This window comes from Aricia agestis, chromosome 7 (assembly GCF_905147365.1).
Source record: "Aricia agestis chromosome 7, ilAriAges1.1, whole genome shotgun sequence".
Lineage (NCBI taxonomy): Eukaryota > Metazoa > Arthropoda > Insecta > Lepidoptera > Lycaenidae > Aricia > Aricia agestis.
This window is the reverse complement of record NC_056412.1, coordinates 10,001,426-10,020,393: the sequence shown is the minus strand read 5'-3', so window position 1 is coordinate 10,020,393 and position 18,968 is coordinate 10,001,426. Positions and strand designations below refer to the sequence as shown.

At 38.7% G+C, this 18,968-nt stretch overlaps 1 protein-coding gene across 15 annotated transcripts in view; it reads right to left on the bottom strand.

Annotated features, from left to right (window-relative positions):
• The window catches only part of LOC121728618 (MAP kinase-activating death domain protein), a 70,023-nt gene that overhangs the window by 23,318 nt on the left and 27,737 nt on the right, over positions 1-18,968 (bottom strand). For 10 of the 15 annotated variants that reach the window (XM_042116796.1, XM_042116798.1, XM_042116802.1 and 7 more), the window contains 16 exons: positions 18,664-18,765; positions 17,190-17,284; positions 16,616-16,798; positions 15,708-15,839; positions 14,887-15,033; positions 14,534-14,581; positions 12,900-13,100; positions 10,660-10,834; positions 10,175-10,365; positions 9,370-9,528; positions 8,284-8,518; positions 6,210-6,337; positions 4,098-4,217; positions 1,713-1,872; positions 866-1,203; positions 115-256 (listed from right to left, as the gene is read on the bottom strand). In XM_042116796.1, coding sequence (XP_041972730.1) covers positions 115-256; positions 866-1,203; positions 1,713-1,872; positions 4,098-4,217; positions 6,210-6,337; positions 8,284-8,518; positions 9,370-9,528; positions 10,175-10,365; positions 10,660-10,834; positions 12,900-13,100; positions 14,534-14,581; positions 14,887-15,033; positions 15,708-15,839; positions 16,616-16,798; positions 17,190-17,284; positions 18,664-18,765 — 2,556 coding nt within the window. The remainder of the gene's footprint in view (positions 1-114; positions 257-865; positions 1,204-1,712; positions 1,873-4,097; positions 4,218-6,209; positions 6,338-8,283; positions 8,519-9,369; positions 9,529-10,174; positions 10,366-10,659; positions 10,835-12,899; positions 13,101-14,533; positions 14,582-14,886; positions 15,034-15,707; positions 15,840-16,615; positions 16,799-17,189; positions 17,285-18,663; positions 18,766-18,968) is intronic. The other 5 variants (XM_042116804.1, XM_042116812.1, XM_042116811.1 and 2 more) reach the window with 3 other exon arrangements.

Genomic DNA, 18,968 nt, shown 5'->3' with positions numbered 1-18,968 from the left:
GTTTAGACGGCGACGCCCTACTGGAGACAGACAGACGGTCAGACACTCAGACAGTGATGTCTTGGTGATAGGGTCCCGTTTTTATCCTTTGGGTACGGAACCTAAGTGGTGTACCTTGCGTGGATCGCAGTATGATGCCGTCGTCGCGCACCTCCATGAAGCGCAGCGGGCCGGCGGCGTCGCCCTCGTGCACCGTGAACGTCGCGCGCCGCAGCTGCCGCGACCCCAGCGGCTTCAGCTCCACGTCGTTGCCTTGCTGCGGTACCACAGGGTTATGATATGAGTATACTGGCGTACATCGTGATATCTACAGGGTGTAACATTACAAAGTGATAATACGTATGTGTTCCTCATAAGGAATTCACTGACCACTGTGAAGATAGCAGCACTAAAAGAGTTACTTTTGATTCTATGTTTCTATAACAAATGCCCAGACGTCATGAATTTGACCATACCACGAAAAAAAGTTAGACTTTCAGCGCTGGTTACTTTCACAGTTACAAGTTTATTATATATTTTTAAAAACCCAGTAGTACTCAGGAACTACTAGTTAATAATACGACTCGTACCAGTTTGCCAGTACCAGTACCAGCCACTAATCGAGCAATTAGCATAAACAATATTCAGTCAAAGTTCATACTTCCTTTAAAACATCCTTCACTCGAAAGTTACTAATGATCTCCATAGCGCTACCAGGTAAAAGAGTAATATTTTCTCGATAGTTATTGTATATAGTGACATAGCGGCTAAGTATAAAACTTCTAAAATATTTCAACACTAAATTACTCGATTTACCAGGAGGTGAGCGAGAGCATTAAAACTAGCGCAATCCTTTATAGAGAAGCAACTGAAATACGCCACTTACCAGGTTATGCACGACGTCCAGGAGGTGGTTCACCTCTTGACTGTATATGAGACCGATGTGACTTTTTGCTAGCAGCCGTCTCACTTTGTTGCGAATGATATCCGGCTCCACCCCGAATAGAACCATCGCCGCAGTCAAGTTATAGAGCGCGGTAGACAGGAGTCTATCCTCCTCGTGTTCTAAACGCTTTTTTTCCGTCTCGCTGAGGCACTTGTACCGCTCCATCATCTCGTTAGCTCCTTGATCCATACCGATCATATCTCGCTCCTGGCTCACAGCGTCCAAAAACGCGTCCTCCCAGAATTGCATCTGATCCCACAAGTTCGATCTCTCCTTGCCTGTAATCAAATCCGTTGCTTTTAAATGGATTTTACTAAAGTTCGTTCGCCGGTTACTTGACTTTTCCGTTTGCGAGTGAAAGAGACAAACTATGGAATCGGGGCCGAATCTCCCCATCCAGCGACCGCACTTTAAGCATGTTCTGAGACCCAATAATATGTCGACAGTGCAGACTAGTGTAGCATTGGCTTGCACAATTTATTGCTGGAAGTTGATGAATTAATTTCATTATGATGGATACGATAGGTCATGGAGTTGACGGCATGTCTTGTTTGAAGAATGTAGACATACTCTTTAGTCTTTAATTAACTTTATTTAAAAAATTTAAAATGTTTTCCCCGTTCTTTGGTGGTGTGTTCCGTCAAAAGTTCAGCCATGTTAAGTTGCACGATTGTTATAATTAATATTTCTAAATAATAAAACTGTGTTGTATTTCAAGCTAAATAGTTTTATTTCTACATGTCTTTTAAACAAAAACTAAAAAAAGACAAAAAAGCAGTATGCTTACCTATGAGGCCTTGGTAGAGATAAGTCCGTGCCGTGTCGGGGGAGGTGAGGGGCGAGGTGGTGGGCGGGGGGCGGGAGCTCAGTGACGACTTGCTGGAGAACACGCTGCCCGCGCGCACCTTACCGCCCGCGCCGCCCAAGCCACCTGCGCCGCGACCCGGCTGTACCAGGAGAACAGTTTGTTAAGATAATACTGTTTAATTAGCTCCTTTATTATTATGTCACTTTTAAAAGCCAATTTTAAAAGTATAACAAATGACATTACAACTTATAACGCCCTAGTCCACAGACGCAGTTCGCTGCGAAATCGCAGCGAAACAAATGCAAAATAGGAAAGAGCGAGATGCAATATAATGCATTGTCGTGTAGCAGATGAGACAGTAAATGTTTTCGCATTTATTTCGCCGCGATTTCGCGGCGAACTGCGTCTGTGTACTAGAGGCGTAAAATTCTTTAAAAAAGTTAAAATATCAAAATTGTGACACCAAAAATATTATGTGTGTACATGATAATTAAGGGGATGGCCGTAAAGCCGCGAAGTTCGCGGTGCGGGTTGTAAAAACCTTAGAATGCGTCAGGAATAATTAAAGTTTACAGAACCGAACACTATAAGACCTCAATCTTAAGTTTGTTTTATTTATACATAGGTAATACATTGATGCATTCTAAGAAGTTGACAATTAAATAATAAACTGCTGCAGAAAGTAGTACCTAATTAGAAGACAAACGTCTAACGGCCGCACTTATAGACATTTAATGACGATTAAACTTCAATTTAATGAAGAGTTTGACAGATAATGTATGGGGCTTAATATGTCAAAGTCTTCATTTAATTACAATTAAATAATAATTAATATTCGTCACTGACTGTGAGTGCGGCAGTGACTGATCTTAAAAAATGAGGACGAAGCTAGAATGACTGAAAATAGCTATAAATCGAGTAACAGGTGCGATTCGAGTAACTACTGTATTATATAAATAGGGTTTCACTAAAAGGTAGCAATGATTGAATTTCGTACATTTACTACAATAACTAATGGTAATTCTTTTACTAATGTTATGAAACTTATCTTATTTAATTACTCATAAACGTCTTAATATAATTAATATTTTTAACGCTAAAAAGCTTTCTACGAAAATACAGGTTATCCGGAAATTATGAGGTCACTTTTTTACAAGGTACCAAAGTAATTTCAAGTAGAATTATACTTTAATACGTCATGATATAATAGGTATGTACCATGTGACAATCTTATGATAGCAGTGAATCCGATTAATCTTCAATGTTCGATGATTCTCAGAAATATTATACATTATTATACAATAACTAACTAACTAAGTACTTATACAAGTACTTAGTTATTTTAAGAAGGCAAACTTCTACATATATATATATATATATATATATATATATATATATATATATATATATAACTCAAAGGTGACTGACTGACATGGTGATCTATCAATGCACAGCCTAAACCACAGGACCGATCGGGCTGAAATTTGGCATGCAGGTAGATGATATGACGTAGGCATCCGCTAAGAAAGGATTTTGATCAATTCCACCCCCAAGGGATTAAAGTATTGGATGAAAGTTTGTATATAATAATACTTCTTAACGCGAGCGAAGCCGCGGGCAAAAGCTCGTTTATTATCGTTAATTACTAAGAGTACATAATATTAATAGATATTTGATTATTACTCAGTTTATGAGGTTTTTCGAGATGAGTTTATCTTTTCAATAGCATGTTTGATTGCCTAAAGTCAACAATTCTGTCAACATCAATCATCAATTCTATTAATAATTAATAATTTATTTATTTATTCTCTCACCCAATAATAATATTACATTTATATCATAACAATCAAATATTTAGTTCAGTATTTGTGGGGAGACTGGAGTCTCAAACTAAGCAGTGTCCTGCTTGTATTTTAAGACATCTATATTGAATAGATGAACTCCTGTCAAAAGTCTTCAAAAATCGGCTGTAAATTCGTAACGCTGTAAAATATATTTGTCAAAACAGCCTCCGACAACTTTAACTTAGAAGATTCAATTTTGGGCCTAACTTGTTTTATGCATCTACAATCTACATTCTATTATCATAATGACGAAACTGGGCACAGAATTCTATAGCTATTAGCTACATTTTATATGAAGTTATGTGTCTATTCACCGTATGGACTTTAACTACCGTACTCATAGATAAAATATATTAATTATTTAACTGTAATTAAATGAAGAGTTTGACGAATAATGTATGGGGCTTATGTCAAAAATCTTCTTTCAATTAACGTTATGTAATTAATGTTCTCTTGAGTGCGACAGTTAGACTAATTTGACTCGAAGGAATCGTCTAATGGAAGTCATGCGGGGACTTACATTGAGTAAGACGACATCGGTATCAGAGAGGTTGGATTTAAAGGAGGCGCGGTGGTCGAGGTGGGCGCGGTTGGTGGTGATGGACCCGCTGTCGTCCACCGAGCAGTCCGACTGGGCCGCCTGACAACATACATTTAATGACTACTTAACTTTAATTCAATGAAGATTATATGACTTAGGCTGCAGGCCATAGACGGACCGCAAGTTGCAGTCGGGGCCGACTGCTCTAAGTGTAGGCGCACACGAGGCGACACGCGTCAGCGACAGCTCGGCGACTCGACGCGACGACAGGCTACGGCCGACAATTTTCATATATTTTGTTCGAAGCTCTGCACACTTGACAAACTAGGGGAGCCGCACGCGCTCGCCTCTAGTCGCGGCGTCTGGTAGCGTTGTGCACGCGCACATACGACGACATGCGACAGTCGCACGACAGCGAATGGTCAGTCTCGCTGTGAGCGCTAGGAAAGTGCACGTCTTTGTTAGTGTAGGCGCACACTAGGCGACACGCGTCAGTGACAGCTCGATGACTAGACGCGACGACAAGACGCTAGATGCAAACGACAACGCCGCGTCTGACGCGGCGACTAGATGCGTCGACAAGTCGTCCTGTTTGTGATGGCTCTAAAGCGGTCACGTTGAAATTTGCAACGACCGCTCTAGAAATGCTCGAGCGGTCCGTATACCTATTGCGGATATGAATTTAGTACAAAAACTGCAGATCGCCGTGCGGCGACCGCATTTTGCAGTCAGTTGCAAGATGGGGTCCGTCTGTGGCCAGCCTTAAACTCTAATCTCCATCGCTGTCGAACGCTTCATTTAATTAAAGTTAATTGATCATTAAATCTCTCTAAGTGCGGCCGTTAGCCCCCTTTTCACCCGGTCCAGCAGCGCGGCAAGATTTTAATATCGACTAAATTCTTGCTCGACGCGCATATAATATATCGTTTGGATATTTGAGGCATCGAAGGACCAATTCCCATGATTCCAATTCCAAATACCAGACCGCGTGAAAATAAATACATAGGCTCGATTCTCATACCTAGAAGTCGATTCGACTATAATATAACATCTTAGTCGCGCGTGAATTGTGAATGAGTTTGTGAAAGTAAAACACCCTGCCATCGAAGCGACAATCGAGGTCCAAGAATCGAGTCTCAAGACGAGAGAGAGAAGTAAAAACTTCTTTCAAATAATAATTATTAACAACCTTAGAGCTTTTCTACAACACATGACCTACTAAAAAAATATTAGTTTTATACGGTTATGCGAAATACATCATTTTTAATTATGTTTGCTACCATGCATTCTCGATTAAAAACCAAATCACCATTTATCTAACAAAGTTTTAAAACGCATAGCAAAAGAAATCGCTTATATTAGGTATTTATTATTATACCTAATATTATGTAGTACTAGCTGTGCCGGTGAACTTCGTGTCACTTAAAAACCTTCCCTGGACTTCTACGAATATTTTAAGACTAAAATTAGCCCAATCCGTTCAGCCGTTCTCGAGTATTGCGCTTAGCAACACATTCAGCGACTCATTTTTATATTATATCTATAATATAAAAATGAGTCGCTGAATGTGTTTCATGTAAGTACGTAAATTATAACTACGTAAGCGTATTTATAATCTACGTACATGAAACTCGCATCATTTCAATAGTAACTTGGTACAGATATTAAAGACAGAAAACATAAGGGTATATAGACACAAACAAGACATTTTTAGCCAAGTTATTATCGCAAATTACAACAACGATGTTTAAAAACAAATATTTTTGACAAATCATAATCATTAAAAGTCCTGCAGAGCTTTAAGTACATTGAACCTACTACTAATAATAATTTGCCTACAGAAGAGTCACACAGTCCAAAAAATTGGGCGGCCCAAAGTATGAGACTATTTTAAAAACTGTTTTCTATTTCTATAAGTAATAAGTCTTACAAATTATTAACATCTATCGATATCAATAATAAAATATCATACACTTTGTTGTCTAATTTCGTCGTCGCAATAATAACTTGGCTAAAAGCTCAATGCCAAAAACACACACACACACACAAAGTGAAAAAAGTTTCTACGTTCATAGGACAATAGTGACTTACGTCGGAGTCGAATGAGGCCAATTTGCTGAACAGCTGGTTCCTCTTCTGGTTCAACATGTCTTTGAACATCTCTGTTGTGCTCTGCGCCTCCGACGAGTCCATTTCCGGGTAATTTAATATCGGTATATCTGTGCAGAATACAAATTATTTTTGATCATAATATACAGGGTGTAACAAAAACAAGTGATCATAATTTAGGGTGTGTATGTGTTCCCTGTAGAGAGTTCTCTGTCAAAGTAGCAGCGCTGAAAGACCAAAAAATTTTTTCACTTTTGTATGGGGAAACTCGTGACGCTCGGGCCCTTGCCCATACAAAAGTGAAAAAAAATTTTGGTCTTTCAGCGCTGCTACTTTCACAGTGAAATCTCTACAGGGAACACGTACACACCCTAAAGTATTATCACTTGTTTTTGTTACACCCTGTATAAAAGCATAGTGCACGAATAATAATATAACTGTTTAAAAAAAGACGGGTTGCACTTTGGGAGTGCCGGCAGAAGTGAAAACTTGATTATTAACGTTGTGCATTATTTTTTTTAAACCATTTTTTATGAAACTCGATTTTTTAAAAATCGATTTTTTTAATTAATCGAAACCCTTACAAACGATTAAATTTTTAACCCATTTTTATGAAAATCGATTAAAAAAAATCGATTTTTTTATTAATCGTAACCCTTACAATCGAATAAAAAATATCTTACAATCGAATAAAAAATATCGACAATCGAAAAAAAACAATCGATTGTTCGATTAATCGTTTTTGATGTTACAACACTACTCACCAACGCATCAGCACGAGAATCTGACGCGAGTTTCACAGTTTTTACCACAGTATAGCAATATTAGTCCCTACCATAAACCTATAAATATATTAAGTCTATGGTCCCTACAGTAACGAAACGCCTTTGATGTCGCACGATGCCGCCACCGATGACAGGTACCGAGCAGATATGCCAGGGTTGCCACGAAACGGGAAATAAAATAAAAATAAATAATGTAATGCAAATGTTATCATTTAATCTGTTTAATCAGCGTGTTATATTTACATATTATATCGTACTTTCCGATATTTACGTGAAACTTTGTTTTTAGATGATTTTAGTTCTCTATTTAAAAATTTAATTAACCCATCAAGCCCCATAAGCTCACCGGTGAGCGAGACACAATAGAATAACAATAGATTTCCAAGGATCCATGAATCACGATCGAAGGATTAATAATGAAGACGCATTCGAAATTTCGAATACATAAAATATCCAATAATTAATCACATGTCAGGTGTAAGAGAAGCACTTCAAAACCAGGGATGTCGGACGTACCAATTTCTTGGTACACATACCAGGTTTTGGTTCCACGTACCATGTACCAAGACTACTCGGTCCTTGTACGCAAAAATACCAAGATTGGCCCTTGACCGACCAAAATAAACTGACCATATAGAATAACCGGCAAATTTCAAAGATGCATGTAAAAAACATTCCAATCAGATTTCCTTTATAATATAAAACTTTTTTATAGCAAGCAGTCTCGATAAACAGTTGTGTTGTGTGTAAAAATGTTTATTTTTTTATTTTTACATATTTTTACATCCGTACACTGAACATTTATTATAATATCCCAATGTTTATAAGATAAGTTATCGTTTTACAACACAAAATTCGTAGACAACGCGCCAACGTCACCCCTGTGGGCGCAGGTACACAAACTCCGCGAGTTTGTGTACGCGGGCCCGCGCCGCCCGCCTCCCCGCGGGTACCACTCCGTTGCTCTGCGCAAGTACATTCGTTTCACTACTGTAGGGATATGTCATATTGCTATACTGTGGTTTTTACCCATCCCACAAAAGTGCTCAACGCCGCTAAAGAAGTTTTCACTTCAAAAATGCCAATTAATGAAATAAGTAGCAATTAATTAGGTACATTCGAAAAATGTATTACAACACTTTTTGTTGATATTTTTCGTTAATGTAATACAAAATTGTGCAACTGTTTTCTCTCTCTCCTGAAAAGTTGCTATTTTTGACTTAAACAACGACGATATGGCAAAACAACATCTGGCAGGTTAGCTAGCATACCGGTGTGCGAGCTCTTGCGCGACGACGGCGTAGACGGGCTATCGAAGTCGCGCGTGGCGGTCGCCATGCCGGCCAGCGCCAGCTCCTTGCTCCAGTAGTGCGTATGCGCCATCTCCGTCAGCTGGAACACTGACGCCATGCCGCCCAGACCGAAGTTGGCGTACGTGTGCTCCAGACCGTGGACCACCGCCTGCAGCACCTTTAGCGTGCCCTTCCACACCGCCTTGCTTATGAACTGACGGAAAGATAACTTCCATGGTGATTGTTGTAATGTACCACCGAGGAAATTGATTCCTAGGCAGTTGACGGATCTGCATCATTTGGCCGGATCATGTCAATACAATGTTTAAGTCGTGATCTGTCGGCTGGGTTTGACATAACCCGACTAAACTACGAAGGTCTTCCATCTGCCTAGGAATCAACTTCTCGTAAATTAGTTATGTTACATGCGTACCTACGCGAGTGTGTGCGTATGGCGTCGCATGATCAATCTGGAATAAACAGCTACACTAGCTGCGCGTGTATAATTCTAAATACCTTAATTTTCATTGATTTGGGACAAGGTAAAAATTAGACAAACAATATCAACACTTTTAAACAACTTTTCAACTCTTTCAAACGCGTTCGATATAGCTATTGCCTCCGGAAACGAGATAACAATATTTTTGAAGGCAAGTAACAATGACTTTTGGTTCTAGACCCTAAACCCTAAACTCTAACATCCTGTATGTTGACCCTATCGTGTCATCAAATCTTAATTCCAAAAAGTAGGTTATATATTATGTGGTTGTATATATTGGAACGAAGTTCCTTATCGCGTGTTGCGAAATGGAGCTAGACAGAAAAAGTTGTAACGACACGACCCAAAATGTCGGTATGTCGGTATATTACAACTAGAGCAAAAATGCTATAGTCGTGAGCCGTGCGCTAGCGCGTATTTCGCTCTCTGTCTCTCTTTTTTTTAGGTTTTTTTGAGTGTATACAAGTTTTTTGTAAGTACATAAGAAATAACTTCGTTCCATCTGAATGTCACTTGACACCTCTCAAGTTTTATTTTTTAAACATTAAATAAACGCGTATACTGACCACATCGTCGACCTTATCGCAGGGCGTGGACTTGCGGTTGAAGTTGCGGTTGAGTTTGCTGAGCACCATGTTGCGGTAGGACTCGTCCTCCATCAGCTTCTTCAGCCGGTTCAGCTTCAGCCACCCCACACCCTCGCCTTCCAGCACGTGGTGAACAAGCTAAAAGATGGAAACACATTAGGATGACATTCCAATACATAATTGATGGTATGTTACTATATATTAATAGTCTGACTCCCTCATATCAAGATGCCACTTGATATGCACGGAAAACAGCTGTAAATAATAGTTTCTATTATTCGTAGATATTATTATACAAATTATTATTTCGCAACAAAGGTGCTAAAAACTGGTGTCGTCAATTTTTATTCTATTTTTACTAGTGCTGCCTGTTACCTATACATCCTGGACATTCCCTTTATTATGTATATACCTAAGAAGCGAAATATTTTGGTTCTGTAGTACTGTAGGTATTATTTTAAAATGTTTCCTAGCACCCGAAACATATGTTTTGCACTCAGGCATATTTTTTATTTCAATTTTAGCAAGCTTAGGTAGGTACAATTTTAAATCTAAACAATGTTATTTGTAAATCCAGTTAGTCAATACCCCAATTTTATCAACGATTGTTAAAGTTAACGCTCGAATTAGTATCACATTACCTCTTTCGTTCTTTTTATGAATGAAAGAGAAGATACATGACATTTTAACAAGCCGTCAACACTAATAGACGTTGGTGAAATTGGACCTCAGGTAGGTATCTCAACAGTGTTTAGATGTAGTATTAAACAGCTTTAATACTGACATCGTTGAGGAAGGCCTGGTTCTCGGAGTTGGCGGAGCGCGATGTGGGCGGGGCGGGGGGCGGGGCGGGCGCGGCGTGGCGGATGAGCGGCGAGCGCTGCACGAGCCCGCGCGCGCCCTGCGAGAACGGCCCGAACGTCGCCGACATTGGCGCCCCACCCGCAGTAGATGCGGGCTCCTTCACTTGCTTGCCTGTTTAGGAATATTAATTTTTTTTATATATATTAATTATATATATACAGGGTGTAACAAAAATAAGTGATAATACTTTAGGGTGTGTATGTGTTCCTTGTAGAGAGTTCACTGTGAAAGTAGCAGCGCTGAAAGACCAAAAATTTTTTTCACTTTTGTATGGGGAAACTCGTGACGCTCGGGCCCTTGCCCATACAAAAGTGAAAAAAAAATTTCGTCTCTCAGAGCTGCTACTTTCACAGTGAACTCGTAACATGATTGTAATTTGATGTGAGCAAAAAAGTATCTATGCACCTTTAGAGCCGAAGAAGTCGCTGAACATGCTAGAGGTGGAGGCGGCGAGGCCGTTGAGGTCGGAGCTGATGTTGGAGAAGAAGTCGCGGTGCGTCGTCGCCAGCATGTTTGTGGTCTGCAGTGCCGTCGAGTCGCGCCGGCTGGACGCCCCAGACGGGATTTCTTGGCTGTCACCCTGTATACACAAAAACCATAAGAATTTTTGTGTTACTGTAAAATAGTTTTGAGTAATGATTACTCAAAATCCAATTTATTGACTCAAAAAGTGATTTTAAATTGGTTGTGTAAGGGCGCGTTTCTTGTTATGCCCGCACGCAGATGAAAGCAGGCTCCTTGGCGCACTCGTGCTGCCCGCATGACAGGCAAGCGTCTATGAAATCACACCTAAAATGCGTTTCCGCGCAGGGACTATTTCTTGTCGTGTACTGTTCATAAGGCTGCCTTCACATTAAGTCGCGAGTAGTGCGGCAGCCGCACGACTTCTACACTAAAACGAGCCGCACTACTCGCGACTTAATGTGAAGGCAGCCTAATAATATAATATTATAATATTATACCAGCGCCTACGTGGTCTAGTGGTACAGAGCGCGGCTCTTGACTCGGAGGTCGTGGGTTCGATTCCCGCGTTGGAAACATGTTATTTCCAACTTTGGTTAGGACAGTGCAGGCTGATCACCTGATTGTCTGACAAGTAAGATGATCCATGCGTCGGATGGGCATGTAAAAAGTCGGTCCTGCGCCTGATCTCTCGCGAGTCGTGTCGGTCTTCCCCACTGGGTTATGAGAGTAAAGGAATAGAGAGTGCTCTTGTGTACTGCGCACACACTTGGGCACTATAAAATTACTCCTTTCCTCCTTGGCCTGGTTTCAATGAAACCGGCCACTGTCACCGAAATCGGTGTGGGAGCTATTATTATTATTATACCAGCTACGTAAGCTACGCCGTAGTCACTGTCTACGGCGTAGTACTACGTTCGTAGCTCCCCTACGCGCTCGCAAACCTAGTGAAAGTGAACACAATGTTCATAATTAATATTATTATTGATGTTATACAACAATAACAAACCCAAAGTAATAACTTTGGGTTTGTTATTGATGTACCTATAACATCTAATAACAACAATATTTGGAACAACATCCCTCCTCCCATACTCCCAAAACTTTAGGCACTTTCAAACTATTAAGGAACAGCGAAAATACAACAATATTGTTGAAAGGCCATCTTTCCTATGATTATTTTCGTTCATAAGTGTTTTCCGTTTTTGACTCTTTTCTAGAACTTGCCCGCATCCGTCATATTATACTAAATAGTTTTATTTCATAGTTCATTTTTTGTGTAATTGTTTACAGTTTATATTTACTTATCTCAAAAATTGACTGATTTCAAATTATATTATCCGTATTAATTATATATATTTTTTTTTGTATATTTTTCGTGTCAAGTGAATTAATCACCGCCACGTGTTTTAAATATGTAGTATCCTGGATAAACTGATACTATGTTTAGTTAGGTAAATGACATCCATGGTGGGAGCAGGGAATTAAAATGAAGTGTTGGAAACAAACTATCTTTTCTGTCAGATTAATAAAAATCAATTTTCATGATTTTTTGTTTCAATATACCAGACCGACAATCTTCTCGAAACAGGTATGGTGCCCCCCTAGCTAAAATCCTGGGGACGCCCATGATGACATCCATGTTTCACTTAGCGGTTCAGTTGAAAACCGGTGTCATGTGTTCAACATACATGGCCTAAGCCGAACTGGACCTTTTTTTGCTTACATCTGGGAAAAATTTGTTAAATAACTACTTATATTAGTTTGTCTGCTCTTGTTTTGTTAATATAATAATTGTGTCTTGTGTGTATTGAAAATATTTTTTTTATTCTTTCTTTCTTAATATTATGAACTATTTTTTACCCTCAGATCGTTGCACAGTTTGTGCAATTCACGGGAACTCTACATTTTCCGCGATAAAATCCAAGTACTGTGTCCAAACTGTGTCCCGTACCGGGTCTTATAGTATTTTATTTTCATTAACAATGACATCTTAATTTGTTTAGCTATTTAAGCATCAAGATCTAACAGACGCATAGAAACACTTTTAAGTTTGCAATATTAATATGCAAAATACTATACTAAAAAATAAATACCAACTAACGTACCAACCGTACCATGAATTAATCACTGTTGGGTTCATTATTGTTTAAGCTGTAATAGTAAAGCAATATAAATATTACCTTTAATAATCCTTTCTTGGCGGCAGCTTCTTTGGCGCTCTTCGTTAGATCTCCCAACGTGGATTTCCCCACGTAAGTGAGGTCTTCGAAGGTGTTTTTGCTGACGGCTGTGGCGGTTTTGCTCGCTTCTAAAGCTGATTTGGAAGCCTCCTGCATACTCTTAGACGCTTCCTCTGCAGCTTTCTTAGCGTGGAGTGTTATCTGGTCAACATTTTATCGAGTTAAAGTGGTTTCTGTATAGATATGAAATTTACTGCTTTAAAAATATTTTAACGTGATAGTTGGGGAGAGGAAGAGGGTATTTCGGGATAAGCTCGAGCGTGTCAAATTAAGCTTGTATACTGTATAGGCTTCCGACATATGTCTAGTTATCATGCTTTTGAGATCAGATTTCTCACGTGGTGGGTTAAAAACATTTTTTGTTAAATATTGAAATGTCATCGGATCTGTCAGATTAAGATAGGGGATGCTTAGTATATCCCAAAGAAGCTTCCATATAAAGCACTGACGATTCAAAGGTTAGGTAAGCCTGTAGGTACATTTTAAAATAAAATAAATAAAGCTTCATATTTTCCTAACTAAGCTTCGCAGATATTTTATTTTGCACTAAACTCAGACTCTAGTCCTATATATATATATATATATATATATATATATATATATATATATATATATATATATATATATATATATATATATATATATATATATAATTAACGTAAATAAGCAATTTTCTGGATATATTTTCTTTTTCAAAACTTTAAAATGGCTGCAGTTTCTGAACCCACCGCTAAAATAAAAAACGCTCTTATTATTTTTATATCACTTTTACCTAATGTAAAAAACCTACTAGGTCTCCATGACGCTCGAGTGACTACAAAATTAGCACCTTCCCCTCCCCTACTATGAGTATTATTGAAACCAGTTATCGAGTATTTGTGATAAAGTCAAATATTAAGGGCCTGTTTCACCACTTTCTGATAAAGTGCCTAATAGGCTATTCACAACTTTTTTGACAGATTCTCCATACTTGATCTGTCAAGTTAATTGGTGGATAGCCTTATCAGGAAGTGGTGAAAGAGACCCTAACACTCAATAACAGTAACATATAATTTGTGGATATAATGATACCTATAACTTGTAATGTTTTATCTCATTTTAATTCGTTTCTAACTACTGTGCAAAATTTTGCTATCAACCAACACTAGTGCGTATCGTTGCGGTGGATAAAATAATAATATTACTATGATTGTAAAGTTTCTTAATACTATAATAATTAATAGTTTACTTATATAATAACTAAGCGTACTTTAGTGTATTAAATCGCCATTGCATACAAAAATGTTGTCACTTATATATTTTCAAATCACACAACTTCGGTGATTGAAAACACTCGGTGTTCTTCATGAAGCAGCTACTAAACTATAAAATATGTAAATAAAAAGTTAACGCATTATGTAAATGAATAGTTAACGCGTATTACGTTACAAAACAGCAATTGCAAACTTCGCACTACCTTTTGGTGGAGTGACTAATTAAGTGTAGCGAGTAAAGTGATTATTACGTGTTGCAAAATGTAACATGATATTATCTATCTAGCTGCAAATAAGAGTTAGTTGGCACTCAAAATATACCTTATCTAAAGGAGCAAATATACTGTCCTCGTCGGGAGCTTTTCCTTTCTATTCAAAATATTGTTTTGATTAATATAACAGTCGTAAACTTTAATATGCTTTGCCTAGCCTTATATATAGGCTGAGAGTTGAGACAATATGAAGAAAAATTAAGTATGTAAAAATTTTTCTTTTCATAAATTTTTAGTTTCCATTTTTACTGCTATGCCTTTTAATGCCCAATTAATTAATGTAATTTATATTTCCATCAGCGTATAAGATTTATACATATCTCATCTTCTTGATTGATGAATGATAATAATTATAAGGCTTAATTTCTTTGAGAGTCGCCGGAAAAAATGATATAAACTTACTTTGTCCATGTGAGCTAGGAGTCCCTCCTGGCTGCTTTGTCGTGTCGTCTCCCGTACCAGTTCCTTCGCCTGCGCCGCGAACTGCTCCAGTAGCGAAGTCTGTGATGCCTGCCTCGATACTCCAGTGCTCTGGGAGTCATGTTGATACTGATCATATAGTTTAGAGTTTAGATGATTAAAAGATATACTACTACGAATAATAAAAACTAAGGAATCGTAACTCCCATACTATTACAGTTTTAAATTTGGTTCCTTTTGATCTGTCATGTAACGTCAGCCTAGTACCGCTCAAGGTCACCTAAATATTGAAAATGTATTGAAATGTGTACCTAAGGTACACTTTATTTGACAAGTATTGTGGAGCATGTTTTTGGACGGAGTTACTTTTCCTTAGTTTTTATTATTCGTAGATATACTAGCTAAGAATTGGTAGGGTTATGTCAATTCAATTTTAGTCGTGATCTGTGGGCTGGGTGTGACATAGGTCTACAATCTGCCTATACGAATCAAGTTCTGTTTATAGTACGTTAGGGCACTTTTCTGGCATACGGTTCTTTGCCCGGGCGCGGTTCTAGACCGCGTTCAGGTTGCCCGCTTCCTATAATTTCATAATATAATGTTTTTTCTGTCATGCGGTCAACACGCGCTCGGACCAGGAGGCCTACAACGAAACCGTTAAAGGATCGAATCGGAATGCTGCGTCCTGCTTTAACAACGCCATTTCACGTTTGTTAGAGTAGGACGCAGCATTCCGATTCGTATACTCATGACAGGAAAAGGGTCCAGAATCAACTCCTCGGATAGTATGGATAGTATGTTACCCTGGTCCTCTGCGCGTGCGGAGACTGCGGCGTGGGAGCGGCGGGGGCGAGGGGCCGGCGGCTGGCGACTGTCGCGGGCGTCGTCGTCGAGTTCGAGTCCGACTCTCGACCGATGCTGCCGCTGTCCGTGTCCTGATAAAAAAGATAATAATGTTAAATTATGTGTGCAATACCACCTATAGCAACATACGAGATGTAACTCTATTTGACTATTGTTTTATATTTTGACGGTCTTGCATCTTCCTTTCAACTTCTATTCGCCTCGCCCGATCACAATTCTCGTAAGCTCTCGCCAACTTACTCACGGAGTCAAGCGTGCGTAAAGAAAATAAAAATATTATGTTGCAACTTGATGTATAGCAAATGGATTGTTGCTGGATAACGGTCCTACGTAATTTGGTCAAGTTATGAAAAACTCAGACGGAAAATCACGACTAACATTAACTTGACATATCTCGGCCAAATTATGTATAATATATTCCACCATTTGTCTATGCATTAACTTTTGTGACGGTTCAATTATTTCTATGAATTTCACTACGAATTTTCTGGGATAAAAACTATTCGGACATAATATGCTATCCGGGGACACAGTACTTTTTTCCGAAAGCAGATAATTATAGCCCCGACGTCACTTTAGGATCTAATGTGATTCCTTCAGAAGCGTAGCTTTCCTCAGCGGGGCCCCATATAAAATATGTTATGTCCCCTTAGGAAAAAAAGTTTCTATTAATTTTCCCTAACGCACGTTGGGGGCCTTTGTGGCCCGGGGGCCCCGTATAATTATTGATACGGCATATACGGCGGTAGCTACGCCCCTGTATTCCTTCGTATTAGATAGTGCCGTCTCCAACCCAATGCTGCTAATAAATTGAACGATGTAGTTGGGGCTACGAATTGATACTTACGCTTTTCTTGAGCGGCGGGGGGTGTGTGTCGGGCGCGTCGGGCTTGTCGGTCCGGCCGGCCTCGTCGTCCGACAGGTCGGAGTGTTCGCTGCTGGAGGCGGAGGGCGAGGGGGAGGTGGACTCCCTCCTGCCTCTCCCCCCCTCCTCCTCGCCGAACATTAGCGACGATGGAGGACTGTATACCTATAAAATGATTGAGTCAATCCTTTATAGTGTATACTGTATAGTGTATACCATCACCTTCACATTGTAACTTTTTTTTGTTACAGGGGCATAACAGTACAAAGTGATAATACTTTATATGCCACATCTGAAATGAATAATGTGGACTACGGCCTGACTGAGCATTTACTGGATGCAAATATTATATTCCTTTGGATCTCGATATCACACAAAATGTGTACTATGAAAGAAATTGATTCAACAACTGGTAAACCGACTCAGTCAAACGACTGAGTTTGACTGAGTCGGTTATTATTGACCTGACATAATCTGACCAATTAATTAGGTCCGCTAACTCCCTATGAATCAGTTTCTCTGATGGTACAACAATATATTAGTGCATAATATTCACCGTTTTGGGATCGAGCGAGGAGGACAGTGTCATGGGAACTTGCACCACGGCATTGTAGGTCTCCCCTATAACGTGTTGTTGTTGAGCGTTGCCACCTGAAATATGTTTATTGTTAAGTATACAAATGTTGATGTCTCCTAATACAAATGTTGATCTTTGGATGCCAATAACCTATCATGTATCTAATAAGAACTTATTAAAAAAATATTTATATTTTGTGAGCTGAGATCGTATGTCTTTAATTTGAGTAAGTTAAAATATAACCAGTTGGTTTCATAAATACATAAATATCAAAGTGTCGATTTTATAATTCATTTTTATACTTAAAAATAAGCCCCGAATTGTTTCATTTTCTAAAATTGGATACTACGTTATATTTCCGAGAATTAGATCTGAGCAAAACACGATATCTTAAAATTAACTCGATAGAAAAAAATCACAAAGATGCTACGAATAATAAAAACTAAGGAATCGTAACTCCCATACTCTTACCGTTTTAAATTTGGTTCCGTTTGATCTGTCATGTAACGTCAGCCTAGTACAGCTCAAGGTCACCTAAATATTGCAAATGTATTGAAAAGTGTACCTAAGGTACACTTTTTTGACAAGTATTGTGGAGCATGTTTTTTGACGGAGTTACTTTTCCTTAGTTTTTATTATTCGTAGCAAAGATGCATCTAATTTTCACGAATTTTTCATTTATTGCCATAACTATTACCACAATATTGAACTAAGTTAATATTTTAACACATTGTATAAAATTCTATCATTGAGAGATCGATCTAGCGGATTTATAAAATGTTGCATATTTATCGAGTTATTGAGAAAAAACCAATTTGGCGATAAATCCGTGTCGTTCTTTTTCACCTGGCATATGAAAGACGGGCGTGAGTGTGAAGAGAGAAGGACGATGTTTGATTTTTGGGGCTAGTCGCCCTCTTAATTGAATAAATCGTTTAAAGTGAATGCTTTAAAATATTTATTACAAGTAATAAAATACTATTCACTTCAGAAGAATGTCAAGTGGACTCTCGTCGTCAAATAATAAAATTAATTTCTAATTTCATTATCTGCGAGACCTTTTCCTGCAAATGGTATTGCTTTTAAGTGTAACTTGACCTGAAATGTTTATTATTGCTAAGTCTGCAGCGATAAAGGTGCCCGAGCATTCACATGTACTGTAACGTTACAGAGTCGAGCATTACATCAGTGAGGGAGGAGGACCGAGTGTTACAATGCACATTTTGTAAACTTGTAATCGTATTTTAGGTCTTTAAATATTTGATACAACTTGTAACATCAATGCGCTTTTTCCTCTTTCGCTACCAGACGAACCTATAATGCTTTCGTTCCGGGAACATCTTAAGGCGCGTTCAGACGTACGTTTTCTGCTGCAACGTTTGGGAAAACGCGCACGTCTGAATGCGCCCTTAACATTTAAATACAGTAGTAAAAGTCATTAAATATGACATACCCGGCGACAAGTCTGACGACGCGATCTCCGACACGAAGTCGCTGAGCGACGAATATGACGAGCTCGTACTGTCGGCTGCTTCGGAGTCTGAGCCGCTCTCATCTGTATAGGTACAATAAATATAATATTAATTACTTTTGAATGTTTATTATAATAATAAAAGGTTATACAGCCTCACACTTCAATTACATGCAGAGAAAGTTTTAAAATAAATATATGAAATAGCAATATATAAACAAAATATCGTCCTGTCGGATTCACACACGCAAGGATGCTTGTAAGCGCACACACACACACAAACACAC